The following is a 23,290-nucleotide window of genomic DNA, read 5'->3' as shown; positions in this document are numbered from 1 at the left end:
AGCGCAGTCGCAGCGCACTAACAATAGAAATCAACTTTGTCAGCGTTAAAGCAACAAAGACTGGGCTAGGTAGTGTAGAGGGGAGTGGGGAGTGGAAGTCGCAAAAAGAAGTTGAAGCGTAGACAAAAGTTGTCTGCTGTCTGGTGGCAGGGGGAGGGGATCGGATCTGAGGCACAGGAGGAAGCTCAGCCAGGCAGGCGGCGGCAGACAGAGGCACACAGCACACAGCACATACACATAAAGCCAAGGCCTCCGTCTGACAGAGAGTTGGATCATAGAAGGGGGTAAGGACAGGGGACAGCGGACAGGGACACAGATCCGCAGACAGTTCTTTTTTTGTGTTGTCTGCTGTCTGACGATTTCCCCCTGTTAGCCCCTTCCCAGTCTAAGTTTTTCGAGTGGATCCCCCTCCCCCACCATCCTTCAGCACCGATAGACAAGCCGCAGGCCAGACAGTGACTGCGGAGCGGGGCTGGCTGCTGCTGCCTGTCCGAGATGGTGTTTGTCTGCAACGCTCTCACACATCAACGCTTTGCTCTCTCGCCTCTGCCTCGCTCACACGCTTTCGGCTCGCTCTCTCTCTCTTTCTAAAAAAGCTTTGGCTGCGCTGCCTTCTAATGTGGTTTTTCCACTCTCTCACACACACACACTTGCATGTGGTCGCCAGACGACAATCGTCTCTATTATGCGCAACTAGCTGCGGCAGCGACGCAAACGGCAGCACAGACGGTGACTGCGAGGCAGAGCAGACGATGAACGCGAGACCTTGAACTTGGACTCAGTTTTCGAGTTGAAGAATTGGGTTTTGTTTTGAATTGTTTTTATATGCCTGTGTGTGCTATCTCAGAAGCACGCTCTCTCTCTCTCTCTCTCTCTCGCCCGGGCATGTTCTATGTTTGTCTTTGGGTTTGATGGAATGAGGAGGGTGTGTGTGCGAAGGGAGGGAGCTTAGGTTAGGTGTTGTCTGGTGTGGTGTGGTGACCCCCCACTGCTTACAATTTGCTTAATGGGCTAATTAGCACGCATTAATCAGGTGCAACTAGGGTGCCCCAAACCACCCCTCCACTGTGATGGTCATGGCCCACATAGCACTCATAACACACATGCACGTATGTACATGTGCTTATGCAAATGCCATGCAATGCCCCGTTATGCTGGACGCAGACGGGTTCACGTGGTGCCTGGTCCCCACTGCACTTGCAGTGAGAGGCTCCTCCCTCCTCGCTATGTCACTTTCCGTGTCTCTCTCTCTCTCTGCTCAGACTCTGCTTGTGTCTGTCTAGCATTTGTCTAGCCCACCGACACACACAGCCATACAGACACAGACGCAGACACAGCGTGGCTGCATTTCCACTCTGGGCTGCTGTAACGGTGCCTTGCGACGTCATCGTCATCGTCTCTCCCTTCTCTCTCTTTGACTAGTTTTTACAGAGAACTTTCGCTTTCGATGGTGCTGGCTGTGTGGCTGCCCTGCGCGCTCTCTCTCTCTCTCTCTCTCTCTCTCCCTCCCTTTGCCACTCGTCACGTGTGTGTGTGTGTGGATTTGTGTGTGCTTTGGACGTTAGATTTTACATTTGGCCGGCATTTCTCTCCTCTTCGCGGAAGGGGTGGTGGCTGGGGTGGGAAATGTGTGCGATGTGGGCGCCAGAGCGTCTAGCCGGCAACAAGTGGAACTGTCGCCCCATTGGGCCCCGCGTGCAAGTGTGTATGTATGACGTGTAAATATGTAGATGTGGTTGCCGATGGGGGCATGTGGGGCCTTGTGTGGATGTTTATGTGGACTGACCTTGTTTAATGTTTTGTAAACTGTCGTAGGTGGGAATGTCGAATGGCGGAATGATACCCGACCTGATAGCACCAACTAAAATCCGCTCAGGCACACATATGTAAATGAATAGAGGCAGAGTGGCAGAGGCAGTAAGTTCGTGTGTGTGTGTGTGTGCAGAACTAAATCGCCTAACCTTGAAAATAGAAACCGCACACAGTAACAGCAACACACGGACGGGGAACAACGATAGGAACAACGAATGCCAAAGCTAAAGCAAAGTCAAAAGAAATCCGCAAAAGTTTTCGGACAAACAAAAAAGAAAGAAAAAGCAAACAAACGCACACACGCACGCACGCGGACCGACCCGCCGACAGAAGCCAGGAATGAAAAAAAAGCATAGAGAAGTAGGAGTAGAAATAGAAGAGCGCGAATAGACACGCGAGAGAGCGCAAAGCTTGGGCGTAGGGGGGAGAGAGTATGGCGATGAGGGCGGCAAACAAGTTTGCGGACGATCCAGTGCCAGTGCCAGTGCCAGTGATGCGCAAGAACAGAGAACTAAAGTTTTTACCCGCAAAAAATAGCGACTGAATAAAATACGGAACTAAATTTCAGCTATAAAAAACCACAATTCCCGCTTTCTGAAGAACACAAAAAAGCCAGAAAACAACAAATAAAAAAAGCTGGCAGCACTGCTACAAACACTAGGAATTAAGGCCCGCAATTTGTATGAAAATTGGTAAAAAAAAAAACAAAAAATTTTACCGGAAAAAAGCTTAGTGGGCAGCACTGCTGCAAACACTAACATTGCGCATATTTTATGGAGGTTAGAGCGAGAGATATGTAGGTAACCAAAAAGTGAGAGAAGCTAATCAATTTGCTAGATCTATGAAGATGTAGTGGAGCAGTGGGGTTGGGAGGGGGTGGGAGTGGGGAGGGAATGGGAATGGGAATGTCATAAAGAGCTCGAGCCAGATCGGATCGGATATAAGCATGTGTTGGTGTTGGTCTATTTTTAATAGTATTATACAATTTAGTTTCCAACTGAATAAACTACTTCTCAATCTAATCTCATTTTTTGGTTCCTGTTTTTTTTATAAGCTACAGCGCAGTCACCCAAATAATTGCTTTTATTTAAACGCAACACACACACAAACAGAAGTGCGAGTGTGTGTGTGTGCGGGAGAGAGACCCCCGAAAGCAAACAAAAAAAAACGACTGCAACGAAATCAACTTTTTTCTAGAACTATTTTGAAGGCTGCTGGCGGCAGCGGCGGCGGCGGCGGCAACGTCGGCGTCGCAGCAGAAGGCGGCAGTGTGGGATGCGAATGTGCGAAAGCGAGAGAGAGCGGGAGAGAGAACGAACACTTGGCGAAATGCGCCAAACAAAATTTAATAATAATACAGCTACAAAAAAATACAAAAAACAACAACAGAAATGTAGTATTTAGCCTTGAAAGTTCGTAAACACTACGGCCACACTACCACACACATGCAGGCAGGCGCCTGTGTTCGTGTGTGTGCATGTGTGTGTGTGTGTGTGTGAAAGCGTCGGACTGAAGATCTGTTATATGCAGTGAGGAAATATAACAGAATACGTATAATGTATTACTATACACTTCTCCGCTTCACTGGAACGGTGAAATGATCTATTAGGGATCCAATCCGATGCCTGCCCCACAGCCCTTGTAGACATTTCCCACGGCGCAGCTGCTCCTGTCCACCAGTCGACCACCAGACGGGAATAGTAATGCGAGTGCTTCCCATGTGTCGCTGGTAACGCGAGCCCAAGGCGAGACCTTCGATCGGGGGGAACGTAATTGGAGGCAATTGCTGGAGTCCAGTCCATTCCTGTACAATCGGAGGTGTCAGTGGCGCCAGGAGAGACGGCTTTACGTCTGCCTGCCTCTGCCCCTGTCTATGCTGTTACCATTGCCGTGCCATGCCATTATTATTAGTTATTAGTCAGCGATGGCAGCGACGCTGGCAGAGAGACAGTGTCGGAGCCAGAGACAGACACCGGGAGCAGCGACTGCGGCGCGTTCTATGCACAAAAATCTGCCTTCGACTCTAAACAAGAGAGCAAAAGAGAGAGAGAGAGGCAGCGAGAGAAAAGCTGGACGCTTTGACGCTGGATTTTTTTGCCTAAAAAGCTGCTAGCGTCGCTGCAGGCAGCGTGCGCTTCTGAGTGTGTGTGTGTGTGTGTGTGTGTGTGTGCGTGCTGCGTCTGGGAATTCTTCCATTCTAACACGGCCGCAGTCGGTCGCCTGTCGCAGACCAGGTTCAAGATGGATTCCAGGTGCAAATACAAGCACACACACAGACAAGAGTGTGTGTCCCTGGTGCTATCCCTGTCTGGCTGTTGGCCAATCCTTTGGGCAGTCTGCGCGCCTAGCCTGCGACGCCGAAACGCCAACAGAGCTTGCGCGCGTTCTGGCTCTCGCTCTCTGGCTCTCTCTGACTCTCTTCCAGCAGAAGCAGAATTTGCCGAAATTTCGTTGGATAGTTTCGCATGTGTGTGTGTGTCCTAATGCGCTTTTTCGGGTGCCGTCGTCAACGTCGACGCCGCCGTTGCTGCTGGCCAGGCAGACGCAGAGCCAACAGTGGCAGTGGCAGTGGCAGAGTCGGGTACTCTCTTCTTCTTCGGCGCGAATTCAGTCGAGTTTATACGCTTGCAGTCGCCAAACGCAGCAAGCAAGCAGCAAAAAATCAGCAGCAGCAAGAGCAGCAGCCCCAGTCCTCTGGCATGCCAGGCAGCAGCAGCGTGCCTTCAGTCTACCGCAGACCTCCTCAAACGCAGAACGCTCTCCACACGACGCTCGCTCGTTCTCTCCGCCCGCCGGATGATCCTCCATCCGATCCTAGATTCTGGTGTCCACAATCCAGCCCTGGGCGGTTGCGCCCCTCCTCCTCACCCCCGTAACACACAGCTCTCGATGAAATCGTCCAAATAGTTTAGTTTTAGTGTTTTTGTATCGGTTCGTTCGGTCGGTCGCTCGGTTCGCTACGGTCTTGGTCCCACTGTAGTTTCAATTCTAAAAAACATCCCCAACCCCCTATCCTCGCGCGCGTGTGTGTGTGTGCCCCCTTCTCAACGATAAATTTTTTTGTACATTTTCTTGAGTGACCAAAAAAAACAACAAATAAACAAAACCGAAATAAAAGATCTCATTAAAATTGCGTATACGCCAGCAGAAATCCCCAGAAATTTTCAACCACTGCAAAAATCACACCAAAAATGTTTGGAATTCAAACGGAATTTCCCACCCACAAAAAAAGGGTATCAACAGGATCGGTTTGATGAAGATCCAATTGGAGAGAAAGGTGAGATCCCCCATTCCCCACCAGCCAAGGGGAGACAGTCAGTGGAGCCGGTCGGGAATACGATGATAGGATGACGGTATCGTCTTCCATGTGTGTGTGTGTGCGCGTTCCCATAGACAAAGAACCGTTGGCTTGAGCTAAGCTGCGCAGCGCTGTCTCTGCTCTGCTCTCTGGTCTGGTCTGTCAGTGCTGCTATTTTTATATGCATGAGCTTTTGCTGTGTGTGTGTGTGTGTGTGTGCGTGGGACAGCTTTACAAAGTGCAGCGCACTCTACCGCGTGCTCTCCTCTCGCGTCGGACTTATCTAATAGTTTTCACTTTCAATGTCGTGGAAAAACAACAAAAAAGCTTTGCTGCGTTGCGCGGTTGGCGATAAGCGGACTGGCATTGCGAGAGAGGGAGGAGAATGCTAGCAAAAGTTTTCGGTGCTCAAATGAAATTTGCGTTTGCTTTTGGGTTTGGGTTTGGGTTTGGTTTTGTTCTCCCTCGCTCTCTCTCTTCCTGCAGCGATCAGCGATGCGTGCCTGGTGTCCTCATTCTACCATTCCCTCCATTCCCACAATTCCTCCCTCCCACTCTGCTTTCTGGAGTACAAGTGTTATATGCTTATGCTTGTTATATTTTGTATTTGTTTCTGCTATAATTATACTATTTTTTACCTCCCGTTTTTGCGATGCGTTTGCTCTTTTTCTCACTTTTACCTTGTTTTTTTTTCACATTTCTTTCTTTGTTCTGTTCTTTCGGTGGTTCTGCACTCGTTATAAATTTTTTGCGCTGTCTGCACACACCCGCCCCCCGTTCTGCTCCTCCCTTGGCTAATTGTCTTGCAGATAGTTTTTTGTGCTTTTTTTGTTTTTTTGATTTTTGTTTTTTTTTTACCGTGTGACATAGAAAACTGCTCGACGAAAATGCGTCGTCGCCGTGGTTGACATTTTAAACTGCATTTGTTAACAATTTTTGGTACATTTTGCGAAGCAGAAAGAGAGGTAGAGATGGGGAGAGAGGTCTGGGGGAAAAAGCAGCAAACAAATGCGGAAATTTAACGCAAATGCAGCAGAAAATGTGCCCTCAGAGGGGGTTTGGAATAGTTGGTGACATTTGCAGGCCAATTTTTATTCTACTAATTATATAGTATTTTCTAGAATTGTTCCATGCATTTTCATGCATTTATATTCTAATATAGCAAAGAAAACTTTCCAGTGAATTCCGGAATGACTATGCCCCAAGTTCCTTCAAATCGTAGCTTCTCCTTGAAAGTGTCCGCTCGCTTATTGTAAATTTTTACAGCAGATCAACGCCTGAATGTGCCCTAAGGAAACCGGGGGCTGTACATGTTTACAATATTCGAATCCTAATGGAAATCCGATCTATGCCTTATTTTAATTCCAAACTTTCTTTCCTTGCAGTTAAACAATAAACATTAAGGGAAAAACAACAAATACCCACAGAATACAGAGAATAAAGAGCGAGTATCAACAACTCCAGAGAAAGAAGATATTGCCCGCATTTTCGGGACCCAAAAGTCGCCCTACCTTTCTACAAAGGGGGCAAATTAACAGCCGCCAACATACGCAAGAAGGTGACCTCGAAGAAGGCCAGCGTTGTGTCGGTTGACGACGATCACAACAACAATAACAACCACAACAACGACCACAACGCTCGGCAGGCAACACCAACACTAGCAATCCATACACCCACTACCACCACCACCCCCAGTCGGACACCCACACTGACACCGATTGCCACGCCCACACCAACGCCCACACCCACAGCCACGCCCACGCCCACACCCACACCCACACCCAAACCGGACACAGCTGAGGGACAGGATTATCAAAGCAAAATGGACGACACACAGCACTTCTGTCTCCGTTGGAATAATTATCAGAGCAGCATCACATCGGCATTTGAGAATCTGCGCGACGATGAGGCCTTTGTGGATGTCACCCTCGCCTGTGAGGGGCGCAGCATTAAGGCGCATCGCGTTGTCCTCTCCGCCTGCAGTCCCTACTTCCGCGAATTGTTGAAGGTGAGTCGTCGTCTCTTTCTCTATAGATCTCTGATATTTCCCTTCTGTGTGAGTGCGAGAGATTGACCCAGTCAGCCGAGTTGTCTGGCATCCTCACTCTCACTCTCACTGCAGTTTTCTGTTTTCCTCTTTTTTTTTTGTATCTGCCATGCCAAACACATGTGCAGCAGCCGTTGATTGCCTTCCAGTCTGGGGGTTGGGGGATCTCAAATGCATTTGTATGTATCTATAGATGGAGATACATTTTGTGAGTCACTTGACGGAAAGGAAACCATCTAGACATCCACTGGGAATCAATCATCAAAGCTCCTTCCATTAGTGGACATTCAAGGCAAAAAGGAGCCCAAGAGAGGACAATGAGGACTTTTGAAGACTGCTGGTACCCCTTGCCCTTGCCCTCCCGCAGAGGTTACAGCCAGTTTGCTTAGCGTTTTCCGGTCCTCATGTTGGCTTTTTCTGTTTTCTTTGGGTGGAAAATGGGGAGTCGCTTGTGTGCCTTTTAGCTAAAAAACATTATAGAAGGGAACTCACTGCGGCAGCAGTTGGCAGCATGTGGCACGGCCCATAGACTGCGTTCTGTTTGCATTTTTATTTATTTAGTTGCACACGAAAGTAGGCAGGAGAACCGCAACAACCATAATAGACACGAGAAAGGGGGACACGAAAGGCAGCACATAAGAAAGGAAGTAGTTGTGTGTACAGTCCGTAACATGTCGTAAAGTTGTGCCTTCCTTCGGTTCCGCGCGGTGTTTCTGTGGCAGTTTGTGGTGTAAATTAGTCGATTGCTGGAATGTCCTTTCCTTGCTTCCAACCATCCTTCTCTCACAACTGCTTGGGGAGGGGGGCCACGTTACGTATGATTGATTTGTGTCGCCTGATCATGCAACAACGCATGAGGATCCCAGTCCTGTGGCTTGCCTCTCCTGCCACCGGGCGACTCCATTGCCGTGGCTTCTGCCCTGCTAATCCTTGAAGTTTCTGCGGCCCCAAGTTGCAGGCCAAAGTAAACTTCCAAACTAATGCAGTCCCTCCTTCTTCCCACCCTCCCTGCTCCCCCTCCCCCTCTCTCCCTTCCTTTGGGGGGGGTTCTGCAGCTTTGCTTCATTATTTTTATTATGACATTAAAATTATGTGAATCGGTTGTTGTTCGTCGACATTTGCCCGCCAAAAACTTTTGCGGCAGCCACACAGCCCTCTGCATTGAAAATATTTGCACGCAATTGCGGTTTTTTGGTGGAAGAGGGACAGCTAGTTAGAGAGCGACAGGGAGAGAGACACAGCGGGAACGAGGAGAGAGAGAGGAAGAGCAACGTTTGCCATTTGCATTGTAACGGAGCTGTCATTGGGGCAATGGTGTGGCAGTGTGGGGCAGGGGCTGCAGTAGAAATTATATAAATTACAAAGAGTGTACCCCCCTCTCTCTTACTCTCGTTCAAGGATACCGCCCATCGTTGTTTCGTCCTTCGACATGATTTGTTAACATGATAGAAAACTTAGTGCTTTCCGTTCTCCGTTACGTTCTGTTCCGTTCCGTACTCTTCTGTTATTATTTGCCGGTTTTTGTTCCAAATTATGCGCACGGCCGAGAAAGAGAAAAGATAGGGGGGGGAGAGAGAGAGAGAGAGAGAGAGATAGGAATGAGAGGAATGGAAAGCCAAGTATCTTAGGGTCGCGAGCCTACGGAGTGGATACCCTTTGCAGAGCCAGCGTTTCATTCCTTTCCGTTTCGTTCCCTTCCTGAAAGCAGATATTGTGCCTATCGAGGGATATGAAAGGTTTTTATATGTTGTAAATATAGATAAAAGCACTTTGTTTTGATACCTTACCTTTACAGACATAGATACCGATACAGATACCTTCTAGACACAGATACGGATACTGAAACGACCGATAATTTTTAGGCGAAATCCTTACTTCTCTGTCAAGGAGTAAGGGTATAAAAGGAGTTCTGTTTGCACCGAGAAGCGAGAAGAACTGCAATTAGGAGAGCGGTGTGGCAGTGGCATGGGTCATGGGGCATGGGGCAGAGGCAGTCGGTGACTCTGATTACGCAATGGTAACACGGCTATGGCAACGGCAGTGGAGGGGCATGCCGCTGCCCTCTGAACTGAAACTCTGAAAACAAGAACATGTCTCCGTCTCCGCGTCTCTGTGTCTCTGCCTCCCTCCTGTCTCCGTGAAAGTTTTGCAAGATCCTCCCTGGTGCTCCCTCCTGCTCTCATTCCAAACAACAACAGAAAAAGTCGGCATTTAATTTGTTAAAAAGGCCAACTAAATGCAGGGGGAGGGGGCAGGCACAACAGCAAACGTGCAACAAAGGGTCGCAGTTGCATTTTTCTTGAGTTTCTCCTCCTTTTAGGGGCATTTCTTGATTCTGTTTTTTTTCGTTCGTTTTTTGTTCTGTTTGGTCGTTTTTGTTGGGTGGAAATTATGTACCCAAGAAATTAGTATACAAAAAACTTTGCTGGCAACAGAACTTTTGTAAAATTCAATTTGAAATACATGCAACAAAACAACAGCAGAGGGAGGGGCGCGGTGGGGCACAGAACCCAAACAAGAGACAGTCTCGGGGCAACAAAATGCAGCAGCTCAATGGACAATCTGGACTGGACGATGGGCAGTGGTGAGAAGACACTTGGCTCTGGGCCCAGGCAGCAGCAGCAGCAGCAGCAGCAGATCCTTCTAGCAGCAGAAGGGGCATCCAGCATCCAGCATCCAGTATCCAGCATCCAATTGGGGAGGGGCACTGGTACTTGGCGTCGCAATTGTTCGCGACTTTGCGCCTATGCATAAATATTTAATTAACTGCAGAGCATTATTTTAATTAGGTGTAAAAACTGCCAACAGAACAACACAGACAACAGAACAGCAGAGAACAGAAGCAAAGCGAGGGCCCCAGAGGGAGGTGGGTCAAAGGTGGGGTTAATGGGTTCGCTTGGCATTTGCTAAAAGCATTTTTTTGGGCTTTTATGTAAACTGTCAGCAACTGCAAACTACCATTGCTACTGCCGCTGGCACTGTCCCCCTTCATTTGCATGATGTGTCCAAGAAATGCAAAGATGGAGGGAAAGTATATCAAAGTGCGAGTATCTCAAGTGCAGGCAGATGCATTGGAAAGGGGGAGGCGCAGGAAATAGGGGGCTGACTGCTCGCATGCGTTGCTGCCTGATGATCGTTCCTTGCGTTGTCGTCGTCTTTCGTTGAACTGACCTCAATTTCACAATCTGTAAAAAAAACAAAAAAAATACTTCACACACAGATATAGATACAACACACCACACTCACACAGACAGGCAATCTTTCAGCGCTAACTCAATCGCAAATATGCGAATTGCACAAGGCGGCAGTAAATAAGACGAGCACACACAGAAACACACACCAAAAGACACAGCTACAAAGATACACAGATACAAACGGAGTCGTCAGCGTCGTCCGGGATGCCCGATGTGCGATGCGACGATCCGAGGCGAGAGAGACTTGACCCAATTTCTAGCAGAAGCAGCCCAGCAGCTCCCTTTGTTGGAGTTCCACTTGATAAGTGAAAATTTACAAAGCATACAGACACACTCGCAGATACAGATACACCGATACACCGATACACAGATACACAGATACACGCATGCCAGTACATACAAACATATGTAGATACAGATACTCACAAAAGGGAATGGGGTACAGAGAGAAAACTGGAATGCGTTGGCCCTGAACACACACATGGGGCATGTCACCAGCAACAGCAGCAGCAGCTGAAAAGCAGAAGCTGAAACCGAATGAATGTAGAAAAAAACGGACTTCAAATCGAGTCGTGACATTTTCAGGCGACAATTTGAAGGTTGTCTGGGCAGGGTCTTCCTCTTCCATTGCCAAATGAATCATTCAAGCCACTAACTGTCGGTTCCCATCCTTCATCTCTCTTCAGAGCACACCCTGCAAACATCCTGTTATACTCCTGCAGGATGTGAACTTCATGGATCTGCATTCGTTGGTGGAGTTCATATATCATGGAGAGGTCAATGTGCATCAGAAGTCACTGCAGTCCTTCCTCAAGACAGCCGAAGTGCTGCGTGTGTCAGGACTCACCCAACAGCAGGCAGAGGATACGCATAGCGTAAGTGAAACCCTTAAACCCCCCGCATGACCCCAATTTAACCCCCACTTGTCTCTGCAGCACCTGGCTCAAATACAGAACCTGGCCAATGCCGGCGTCCGTACGCCCCTCAACTCTCACGCCCATCCACATCCACTCCATGGCCCGCTCCATGATGATGGTGGCGCCTCGACACTGTTTAGCCGCCAGGGAGCTGGCTCCCCACCGCCGCCACCACAGTCGCTGCCTCCGCATCTCAACAACCAGATTCTGAAGCGCATGGCCATGATGCACCGCAGCAGTGCGGCCGCCGCTGCGGAGGAGACCTCTCATGCCCTCAAGCGTATGCGTGGATCCGCCGACAATGGTCTGCCTCTCGGCAGTGGCAGCAACAACAACAGCCCGGACTTGCCACCCATTCATGCGCGCAGCGCATCGCCTCAGCAGACGCCGGCTGACTTTAGTACGATCAAGCACCACAATAACAACAATACACCGCCGCTAAAGGAAGAGAAACGTGAGTACTGGACACACAGGAGGAGGCACGTGCCTAAACGAGATCTAAACCCAATCTCTTGTGACCTTTCAGGCAACGGACCTACTGGCAACGGAAACACTGGCAACAATGGCGCTAGCAATGGCAACGGTAATGGCATCTCCATCAGCGACAAACTGGGCAGCCTCACACCCTCACCCCTGGCCCGCGCCGCCGCCGATGATCAGGTGAAGTCAGAGCCCATGGAGCTGGTGTGCTCCAATAACAATGCCAATCCCAATGATGAGCACAGCAATGACTCCACCGGCGAGCATGATGCCAATCGCTCGAGCAGCGGTGACGGTGGCAAGGGCTCCCTAAGGTAGGCATCCCCGTCCTGATGATCCCGATCTTGGGGACTAATTTTTGGTATATTTCTTGCATTTTTTCTAGCTCTGGTAATGATGAGGAAATCGGTGACAGTCTCGCCTCACATCATGCGGCACCACAGTTCATCATGTCGCCGGCAGAGAACAAAATGTTCCAGGCAGCCGCCTTTAACTTCCCAATGACCAATCTCGATCATCCATTGCTTGGTGCGTATTCGGTGCATAGTTCCTGCCACATCAAACGTCATTTTTAACACACTTCTTTCTTTCTAATTTGTCTTTACCTCTTGCGCTCTCGTCTACCTCTGTCTGTGCCTCTGCCTCTTCTGCTTGCCTCTTTCGCGGCTCACTCTCTGTGTGTCCCTCTACACTGTCCCTCGATCAGGTCTCAACACACAATTGCAGCAGTCCGGTGATCTTGCCGTGTCCCCACAAGGTGAGTCCGAGCATTTCTCTATTTTTTGTACTTCTATTGTTTCGCTCTATTTGCGCTCAAAAGCTCATTATTACATTTTTTACATCAAATGCAAAAAATACGAAAAAAAAAAATAATAATACCAGTAAAAATACCAGAAAGATACCAGTAAAAAAACAACAAAAAAACCAAATGGAAAGCAAAGAAAAAGCAAAAAGAAAAAACAATTTTCAAAAAAAAAAAACCTATTTGCCCAAAAAGTGCTGAGAGATTTATTTAATGCCCGTACAAAATTTGGTTGAAAATAATATTTTTTGATCTTAAACTAAAGTTTCTTGTTTTTTTCGTTTTGTTGTTTGAAAATTTGTTTTCATTGTTTTTTCTCTCGATTTTTTGTTTGAGTTTTCGAACTGACTTGAGAGGCAGTGTCATCCATGCATCCATTCTTTTGTATGTATGTATGCGTGTTGATCAGGAGCAGGACTTTTTTGATTTAACTTTCGATTTATATCGATTTATACCTTTGGAGACGACCGATCGATCCATCCCCTGCCCGCCCCCCAGACCGCGGCTCAACAAGAAACTGTCGATTGAGAGAACCACTACTACTGTCCTTTTTAATTACCAAAACCGTTTTTCAGTTTGTTTGCGATTCCAAATACAAAAAAAAAAAAAAACAAAAAAAGTCGAGTTAAATGTCGTAGAAGCGTACAAATTTCTTTCTTGTTTGATTGTTTCGATGGTAAATGTTTTCATTTGTTTCGGTCACACACACAAAAAACACAAAAACCACGAATATCACAACCCCCAAACGAAGAAAATACAAAAAAATAATAAAATAAAAATAAACCACAGAAATACCACAACTACCAAAAAATACGAATGCAAAATGCAGTTTAGATTCTCGGTTTTTTAGAAACACAAGTTATCTATGTATGACAAAAACGCCATGCTGATGTTGATGAGGATTACGATGAGCGATGATGAGTCACTCGTTACTTGTCACTCGTCACTCGACACGCGTCGCTCGTCAGTTAAATTTTGAATGCAGAAGGATAATTGCTAAGCAAACATAATTCTAGACAAGTTTAGATAGTAAACACCAAACAACAACAAGGCCAAGCAACAGGCAACAGAAAAACCCCCCCATCCCCAGCTTGTTTGATGAACTACACAAAATTAATTAACTCCCCAAAGACCCGGAGGACTGTTGCATGATGTATGCTGCGGTTAGGCCGCAAAAATCCGGAGAGGAGGCCTCTCCTCCTCCGCAGATGCCGTTAAAGGTCCTGCGGCTTTTGCGGCTCAATTTGTTGATTGGTGTTTATTGCTTAGAGCAAAAACGTAGGGAAATGCTTTTGGATGAGCTCGCTTTACCGGCTTTTCATTCACGCGCTCGCGCTGAGAGATCCAGATCCAGATCCAGATCCAGATCCAAAATCAGTTCAGAACTAATCCCAAAACACACACTGCAACGACGAGATAAGAAATATATATATAGTTTCCGTGTATTTGTTGTGTTTAATTTCCCTTTTCCCCCGTTTTAACGTTCTCCTCGTTTTACAAGTTTTCGTTGCTTTTCTAATATTTTGTTCCTGTTTCCGTTTCGTTTTGTGTGCTAATTTTTTGTATTCGTAATGAAAACACCCCCCGCCCGACCCCCGCCAAAAGTAAAAAACCAAGTCGAACTCCAGCAAAATGTACTACAGCAACTGTACGCAGCACTCACTCCACACCAAACTCACACACAAACACTCTCACACTCGCATAGTCACCCCACTCCCAAACACGCACACATAGACATAGACATTGAAACGGCCTCAGACACCCCCACAAACACAAACACAAACACATCCATACTAATTAGATATCAAAACATGAGTTTAACACAAAGACAAAAGTACGGCAAAAAAAGAATATTTTGAACGTTTTCAGTTTTTTAAACCCATTCCTCCCGTTCCCAGCCCAGCTCTCTCCGAATTCGTTTACTATCGGTTTCATTACGTTTCATTCCGTTTGTTTCCGTTTCTCCTCCCTTTCTACTGCTTCTTCGTTAACGATCGTTTACCATTCTCTCAACGAGAGAAAGAGAGAGATAGAGCACGCAAATGCTTTTTAGTTTATATGTATGTATATGATACAAACTATCATTTGATAACCCTGAATACTGTATGGTTTTTTGTTAGTTTACGTTTGCAAAACATTTTCGTTCTCTTGCGTTCCGTTCTGTACCATTTCGTTGCGTTCTCCTCCGTTCTGTAACCTTATGTTCTATTCCGTTCGTTGCCCCGAGCCTAAACCAACCCCCAGAGACCAAGAGAACACAAGACTCCCAGACCAGTGAGACTTCTCTTCTCCATCCTTTGAGGAGGAGTCTCCGCACCACACACCCGAGTACATTTTGCAAATAAAAATTTTATTGGTGTCCAACGTTTTTTAGTTCCTATTCGTAAAACGCAACGCATTTGAAGATCGAATATATACAAATACTTACATAAATATATATATATATATATTGAATATTGAACTCTTTCCTTTATTTGTACGTCGTCGTGCTTGTGTCTATAACTAAGTAAACCAAACCAAAATCAACCCTCAAACCCTAAAAAAACAGAACTCCAAACCCCCCCACCCTCGAAAAACCAAACCAAAACGAAACAAAATTTGAACCCAAACCGAAAAACCGCCCACAACCCCAAGCAAAAGTCAAAAGAAAAAGCTTTTCGAATCGAGTTTTCCATATTCATTATAATTTTTTAACAATTATTGATTGAAGGGAAGGCGATCATCGTTCCGTTCCCCCACCGCCCCTATTCGAGTTCCCCCAGTTGAAAATGCCCTTCCATTCGCACACACTCGACCTGAATTGAATTTGGTATTGAAATTGGGCCCCCACACACTCGAGTGTCATCGTGTCCTGTCGATCGTATCCAAAATTTGGCCTCTTATGTTTTGAGCACAACCCAACACTACAACAGCCCCCCACAAACACACACACACACACACACACAAACAAAATTTGAGCGCACCTTGAATCCCCCTCCTCCACAAGTATTGAACCGCAAATCAAACCTCAAAGAATACGAATACAGAAATGAGTACGCACCCCGAGATCCTACTAGCAGGCCTTCGTTCGTTTTCCCTAGAAGGGCACTGTAAGCCGCGTTCAAAGCAGCACAGATTGGCATTTGTATACATACATAAGTAGGGGTCTAGCTCCAACGAGAGAACCGAAAAAAACCGAAAGAAAACCGCTCCATAACAAAGGAAAAAAGAAAACATAAACATGCGACACATACACATACATTACAAAAAACAACAAAACCATTGCATACATACGAGCGCGCTACGTTCCGTGCCGTTTCACCGTTCCACAGTACTAGAGTGAAAACTAAAGAAAAAGCTAAGCAAAAAACCGTTCCACTGCGTGCCAGCGTTCCGCGTGTCACACGGCAGACCCATACTACAACGCAAAAATGGTTCCCACCCCACAAACACGCACACAGCAACACACCGAAACACACGATCACGCCTACACCCAAAACACGCACGCACACAGGAACACACAAACACGAGACAAAGAACGCCACAACACACACACACACTCAATCGTAAGATACAGCTAAACCACACACACACACACACATACACTCAACCACACACCTTGAAATCGAAGGAGTCAAAATTGCACACATTCTCGCACTCACTCACACACACACACATCCCCGCCCAACACCCACACACAGGCACACACATACATGAACTCTATTATGCGAAGAGACAAAAAACTAACCCCCAACAAATTGATCAACTAACGCTATTCTTTATTTACTTTCCAATTTTACTAACCGACCAAAATTTACAACAAATTTCTACCCCCAAAATAATTGTGAAACCCCCTATACATATATATATCTACCTACCCACACACTTATATATATATATATATATATATACCAGTATATATATACAGTATATATATACAAACTATTGTTAAGAATTGAATCGATCTAACCCCTCGTATAAGTATATAAATCCGCTTTACTAAACATCCCCCAAACCCCCAACCAATGGATACAAAGATACAGCCACAGCCACAGCCCCAGCTACAGCCGCCGCTCTCAAGCGATCCCCAAAAGCAGACAAATCGATACATGATACAATCACACACCAACCAACCAACCAATCTCCCCAATCACCACACCCTCTTTCCCCCACACAACCAACCAAAATACCCCCAACCACTAAAGAACTATACTGAGAGTAAATCTCAACAAAAGGCTGCAAAGTATATACAAATCGATTGACAAAACCGCTTTAAATTACGCTCTATATATACATACATATATATATATTTGTTGCTCCTATTTATTATACATGAACACAACACACACACACACAAACAAAAAAACCAAAACAAAAAACACAACTCATGAAGAGAATAGAAATCTAGATTACGCCTAGAATATACAACAATACATAAATTGTGTATAACCTTACTTTAATTCCCATGCGAACAGCATTCAAAATTCACTAATTTTAAGTTCCACAATTGGCGACCCCGACAAAAACCACGCAACTAGTCAACAGCCGAAAATATGTATCCACCACCTATTAAAAACTATTTAAGTTATCTGCTAAGCACACACGAATTGAACGAATTTGAACCACATGGAAGAACACATGGTCCTCGATCCTTTGCTGGCCTGGCTGCTGTGGAAGAAGGGGGCTGGATATGGAATGGGAAGGGTGCGTGGAAGTCCCGCCAGAGTAGAAACACAGAGTAGGAAGGGAACCAAAGGTGTACAATTCTGTAGAAGAAATCATGGGAGTCGTAGCTATGAGATGAAGCACAAATTAATAAAAATATGAGAAACAGTTTAAATAAAATGAGGAAAATTAAGTAAAATAAAAAATTAAAACAAAGAAATAAAAAAAAAAAATAAAAAATTTAAATAGAAGAAATATAAAAGAAATCATTTATAAGAAGGATGAGAGCATAAAGAGGAAAAAGGAAAAAGATATTGTCGGATATATCGGAGATGTTCCGAGGGATAATGCATTAGGATTGGTTCTTATTGTGCAGAAATGAAATGCAATGCCAATGCAACGTACAGAATATCGACGCAATTCCTTTCGACCCCCAGCCTTCCACAGCCCCCAAAACCTATAAAGGGATAGAAACAAAAAACAAAAACTAAGAACTGTACCAAAAAGTAAAAAAAAAAAAAAAACAATTGTAAACGAAAACCAAAGCACAATGTAAATTGTAACCAAAATTCAGCCAACAAAATTAAATTAAGCTAATAAGGAACACAAAAACCGAATTTGAAATTGAATTTGAATTTGAAAACACTAAAAAATAAAAAATAGTATCATTAAGATCTGAAAGTGATAGACGACACGATGGATGATTTGGCAAGGGTTTATTTTTAGTGCTTCTTAAGTGACACACCCACACACACACACACACGCCCGCCCCCCAACACATACACACAAACACACACGTGCAGAGAGAGATAGAGAGCGAGAGAGAGAACATACACCGGGTACGGCAAGAAGACACTTACACGAACAACAAAAACAAAACAGGCAAACAGTGTAACCTTCATTGGTGATGGTGTTTTTTGAACACAAACACACGCAAACACTCCCCCACACACGGATACAGAGACACTCAAACACAAACACACACACACACAACAAACACAGCCTCTTCTCTCTGCTCCCTTCTCACGTTTGAATTTGAAATGCTCCTACTACCTCCCCCTACCAACCAATCACCCTTACTTTTTGTATATTACCCACACACCAACACCACCGCACACTATGGTAATGAGTGAAACAACAAACAACAAAACAGCAACCAAAAACAAAAAAAAAACCCTCCAAAAAACCAACAACAATCCCACCAACCGAAAAAACCCCCCAACAAATTTTGCACATGTTGAGTATCGGTAGTCTCTCCAAAAAATATCGATCCATTCGATCTTTCGAAACGAAAAAAAGGGAGAAACTGCAAGAGAACGAACAGTCACAGTGAAACAGTCACAGTCGCAGTCGCAGTCGAAAAAGTAACAGTCGCAGTGACAGGAAACAGAAAATATCAATTTTGAGATTGAAACTGAAACGTCCGACGAACAATCAAAAAAGAAATTAAACTTCTCCCACATTTACCCCAGCGAGAGAAAGAATCCTTGAGGATTCATTCGGTTTTCTTTTCCAAACCCAGACATCCATACACCTAGACACCCAGACACCCATATACCCGTATACTCCATCCCAAGTCCCAAGTGATCTACTACCATCCGATCTGCCATCTGTCCATATCTCTATATATCTCTGGCACTGTCACTGTCATGCACTGACCCCTCGCACCCTTCCCCCTCCCCCCACCAGCCAGAACAGAATATATATAGAAACTGAAAGAAAGAACAAGAATAAACAATCGAAAAGTAAATCCAAAGTTAAATTCATCAAATTCTGAGCAACCTGAAGAAAAACGTACAAGAAAACAAAACAAAAAATACCATATATTTGATGCAAAAAATGCTAAACGAAATTCCATTTACTGATACAAAAAAAAAACCATCCGGCCAAAATCCCTACCACCAAAATAGTAAGGCAAAATCCAAATCAAAATCCATAAAAGACCAAATCGAAATCAAATGAGAAATCACGCAAAATTGAAACAAAAATGCAAATTCAATTCAATAATAAAAAAAAAAATAAATAAAAAACTCGTTGTCCTTGGGCTAATGCGACGTTTTCTGACTTTCTTCCCCAAAAATTGTCGTCAGGTAAACTGACGACAAATGCTACAACTACAACTACAACTAAAAACAACTACTACTACAACAACAACAACAACGTTTACTCCCAACAAACAAACAACAACAACTACAATACCAACAACTCAACAACAACTCTATCACCAACAACAACTAAAACTACAAACCGAACAGCAATCACAAATGCCCCTGGCATCTGTGGCCTTAACCTCTCCACATTCGCAGCCAACGGAAGCAGTGGCGGCGGCAGCAACGGTGGCCTCTCCGTGACCGCACTCTTGCCACAGCAGCAGCAGCACCAGCAGCACCAACAACACCAACAGCACCAACAACACCAACAGCAGCAGCAACAGCAACACCAACAGCAACAGCAACAGCAACAACAACATCAACAGCAGACAAACAATTCAGGGCGCCAGACGCCGAATGGGATACTAGCCTGCAGCACGCCCACGTCCACAACGGCCCAACAGCAGATGTTTGCTGCCGTGATGGCCAATATGGCGGCCACGGCCAGTGCCACAGCGGCAGCAACGAGCGCCGGCAGCGGCAATAGCGGAGGTAATCTGAACAACTCAACGAGCGGGGGCATAAACACATCAGGGGGCAGTCTGAACAATGCGACAAGCGGCGGCGATGACTTCCGTTGCAATCCGTGCAACAAGAACCTGAGCTCGCTTACACGCCTCAAGCGACACATCCAGAACGTGCACATGCGCCCCACTAAGGAGCCAGTGTGCAACATCTGTAAGCGGGTGTACAGCTCCCTGAACAGCCTGCGCAACCACAAGAGCATCTACCATCGCAACCTGAAGCAACCGAAGGCAGAGCCGAATGCCGTTGCCGTTGCGCAGACGCCGGGCAACAGCTACTACCATCAGCAGCAACAGCAGCAGCATCAGCAGCTGAATCATCACTCCTCCTCATAGGGTTTCGTATACTTTGACTACCATCAGCAACAGCAACAGCATCAGCACCAGCATCAGCACCACCATCGTCAACTGCACCACCAGCACCACCACCTGTCCAGCGCAAACTTCACCTCAAGCTGAGGGCCGCCTTGATATTAGGAACGTGTTTTTTTTTGTTAAGTTTGCCCCCAACGATTTGTTCCCCTAATTCCTAAGTCCGAAGAAGCCCCAAACAAAACCAACCCCACAATCCATAAGCGATTCAAGCGATTGTATTTGAATACACTGAACACTGAACATTGCATATTGAATATTGAATAATCTACATCAGAATACACACTACATAGATAAATAAGACACATAAACACACACACAACACACATACACACATCAATACACTCAAAAATACTTTAAAAAGGAGAATGAGAGTAGAGAAAACGGTGCTTTTTAATATAAAGATGAAAGAAAAAAGAGTAGAAGGAAGGAAGGGAGGATATCTGATAACTAAGGAAAGAAATAAAAAGATATGAGAAGGAAAGAAGGATGGGGATAACTTAAGATAGATAGAAGAACAGAAGAAACTTGAAAACAAAAACAAAGGGAGAGTAACAGAGAGTACAGACGAGAGCACACGGACTTAGGCTAGTTACGATTTAGGAGTTGCCTTTTTGGTAGTTTGCTAAGAACACACACACACACACACACACACAGACACACACAAGGATACACAGTTTATACTGCAAATCGATAAGTACTATTAGTAGTTGTTCCCGCACCCCCACCACCATACCCCCTTTTTCAACACACTTTCTTCTCGTTAGCTATATATAATCTTAATAACCCTTAAAGAAGGAAGGAAGGAATGTTTTAGAGTAGAGCCCAAGGCAGAGAAGTGTGTGCCCCGTAGTGAATTCTTCGAAATGGCTTTAACTAAATAGAATTTAAACCAATAAAATCTAAAAAAATTAAAAAAAAAACACACACACAAGGAGAAACAACTTTGGAAGGGAAGGATAACATGAAGGATACGAGTATGATGTTACGATTTATTAACTCTCTTTTTAAACTTAAAATAAAGACCAAGGTACAGTGTTTTTTGTTTGTTTTTTACATAAAATATATATAATGTTGAAGAGTTATAGAGTATATATACACACACAGATGCACACACATGCATGTATGTATGTATGCATGTATGAGTAGGAGGAAAAATTAAGCGCCGAGCGATAGGAAGAGCGACCGACCGAACGACCGACCAATTGCAAAGATCTTTACGATAATAAACTAATATAATTAACAGATTTTCTGAATAGTTTAGGGTTTAAGAAGAAGCACACATACGCATAAACACACAAACACACACACGCATACACGCACACACGAATCACGATGCATATGAATAGGTTTAAGGATACAAAAAATGTGTTTTACTATAGTGCTAAATATTTTTTTTCTCCAATTTTTTGTGTATTTTGTAATCCGTAAGTTATATGAATATTAATTACATATTTTGACCGGATACTTTTGAAGAGTACACCTGTGTTCGTTAATTATTAGAATTTGCTTAAGAGTTGAAAGTAAAAAAAAAAAAAAAACAAGATACAAGATACAACCCATAACCATACCATAGCATACCATATAATAAATGTGTGTACCACCACCCCATATCCGTAAGCGTAAGATCTACTATGAGAATGCAACAACAAAAAACGAAATTGCAATAAATAAAAATCGATGTATAAATACGAAGCGATTACTGCGGTAAACACTGTGCGATTGAACACCACACGCCCCACTTACGATTCTATAATTCATGAATTAATTACAAATAAAAGTCTACACATGAAGAGGGAAATATTTCATTTACCAACCAAACAACCACAACACGAGATCGATTGTTTGGGGCAAGACCAATCAACCCATTTTATTCACTGTACTCCACTCCATCCTATTCACTCTATTCACTAATACACTCCATTCCAATCACTTTATTCACCGAACTACACTACTGTCCATTCACTCCATTAACTCCACCTCCACTCAGTGTCTTGTGTGCATGTCAATCGAGTTGTCAATCCCCTACCACCCCCATTGTGAAACAGAAGAAGAAATCGAATTGATGATCTCCCACTAGCACTCCCTCTCTCTCTCTCTCTCTCTCTCTCTCTCTCTCTCTCTCTCTGTCTCTGTCTCTGTCTCTGTCTCTGTCTCTCTCTATCTCTATCTGACTCCCCTCCCTCAAACTCTCCTACTCTGGTTATAACCTCTCATCATATAACATCCCCCCATACACATAGTACATACGATACATATCTACACTTATAGCTAGAAGATAGTGCAAGATTTTTGGCTCTGTTCCGCGTCTCCTGTCTCCTACTACATTGTTGTGTTCCGTTGTATGTGTGTTCCGAACTGAACCCCCTACCCCGCCACACATGCAGCTCCCCCACATGCACCTACATTATATACATACCTATACATACAGACAGTCGTAAGATCAATCCTATGAAAGGGCTGGGCAAAAAAATACTGCCTCCATTTACTTTAAGCACCCCCTGAAGCAAGGCAAAAAACAACAACAATTACAATAACTAATACTAATACTTATCCCACAAAACCCCCTCCTGAACGTCTCCTCCATCCTCGAAGACCCACCCCCATCACCATTAGGCCAGCAGCAGCCGGTTAACAAATGCTAAGTATCTGAAAACTAAGAGAAGCCCCGGACCCAGGCCCAGACCCCACAGCGCCTAAAAACAACCCCAACCCCCCATCGCACATACAAAAACCAAAAACCAACCAACCAATTCGATGAAGCCTTTTACACTAAGTGTGACCCCCGACCCTACCCCTAACCCCTATCCCCTATCCCTTATCCCCTATCCTAAGCACGTTTTGGTTCGTTTTTAACCAATCCCCCAAGCCGAACCTGAACCCCAACCCAAACCCAAACCCAACAGGCAACACGGTGCTGCGATTGAGTTTGAAAAAAGAAACAAAGAAAAAAAGAGACACTAGTGACAAACCGCAAGAAAAAAATTGACAACTTGCAACCACAAAAGAAAGAAAGAACAAAAAAGAAAAAACGAAAAATAACCCAAAAA

At 45.0% G+C, this 23,290-nt stretch overlaps 1 protein-coding gene across 5 annotated transcripts in view; it reads left to right on the top strand.

Moving 5' to 3' along the window:
• Nucleotides 1–4,411: 4,411 nt before the first annotated feature.
• LOC108150973 (broad-complex core protein) overlaps nucleotides 4,412–23,290 on the top strand; it is a 36,851-nt gene continuing 17,972 nt past the window's right edge. Inside the window, exons 1-8 of one of the 5 annotated variants that reach the window (XM_017279311.2) lie at nucleotides 4,421–5,089; nucleotides 6,496–7,118; nucleotides 11,038–11,226; nucleotides 11,287–11,722; nucleotides 11,795–12,062; nucleotides 12,134–12,276; nucleotides 12,455–12,505; nucleotides 19,285–21,929. In XM_017279311.2, coding sequence (XP_017134800.1) covers nucleotides 6,933–7,118; nucleotides 11,038–11,226; nucleotides 11,287–11,722; nucleotides 11,795–12,062; nucleotides 12,134–12,276; nucleotides 12,455–12,505; nucleotides 19,285–20,204 — 2,193 coding nt within the window. In that variant the 5' untranslated portion in view covers nucleotides 4,421–5,089; nucleotides 6,496–6,932 and the 3' untranslated portion in view covers nucleotides 20,205–21,929. Of the gene's footprint in view, nucleotides 5,090–6,495; nucleotides 7,119–11,037; nucleotides 11,227–11,286; nucleotides 11,723–11,794; nucleotides 12,063–12,133; nucleotides 12,277–12,454; nucleotides 12,506–19,284; nucleotides 21,930–23,290 lie in introns of those variants that run through there. The other 4 variants (XM_017279313.2, XM_017279310.2, XM_017279312.2 and 1 more) reach the window with 4 other exon arrangements.

This window comes from Drosophila miranda, chromosome XR (genome assembly GCF_003369915.1).
Source record: "Drosophila miranda strain MSH22 chromosome XR, D.miranda_PacBio2.1, whole genome shotgun sequence".
Classification (NCBI taxonomy): domain Eukaryota; kingdom Metazoa; phylum Arthropoda; class Insecta; order Diptera; family Drosophilidae; genus Drosophila; species Drosophila miranda.
This window is presented reverse-complemented; position numbering and strand designations above follow the sequence as displayed.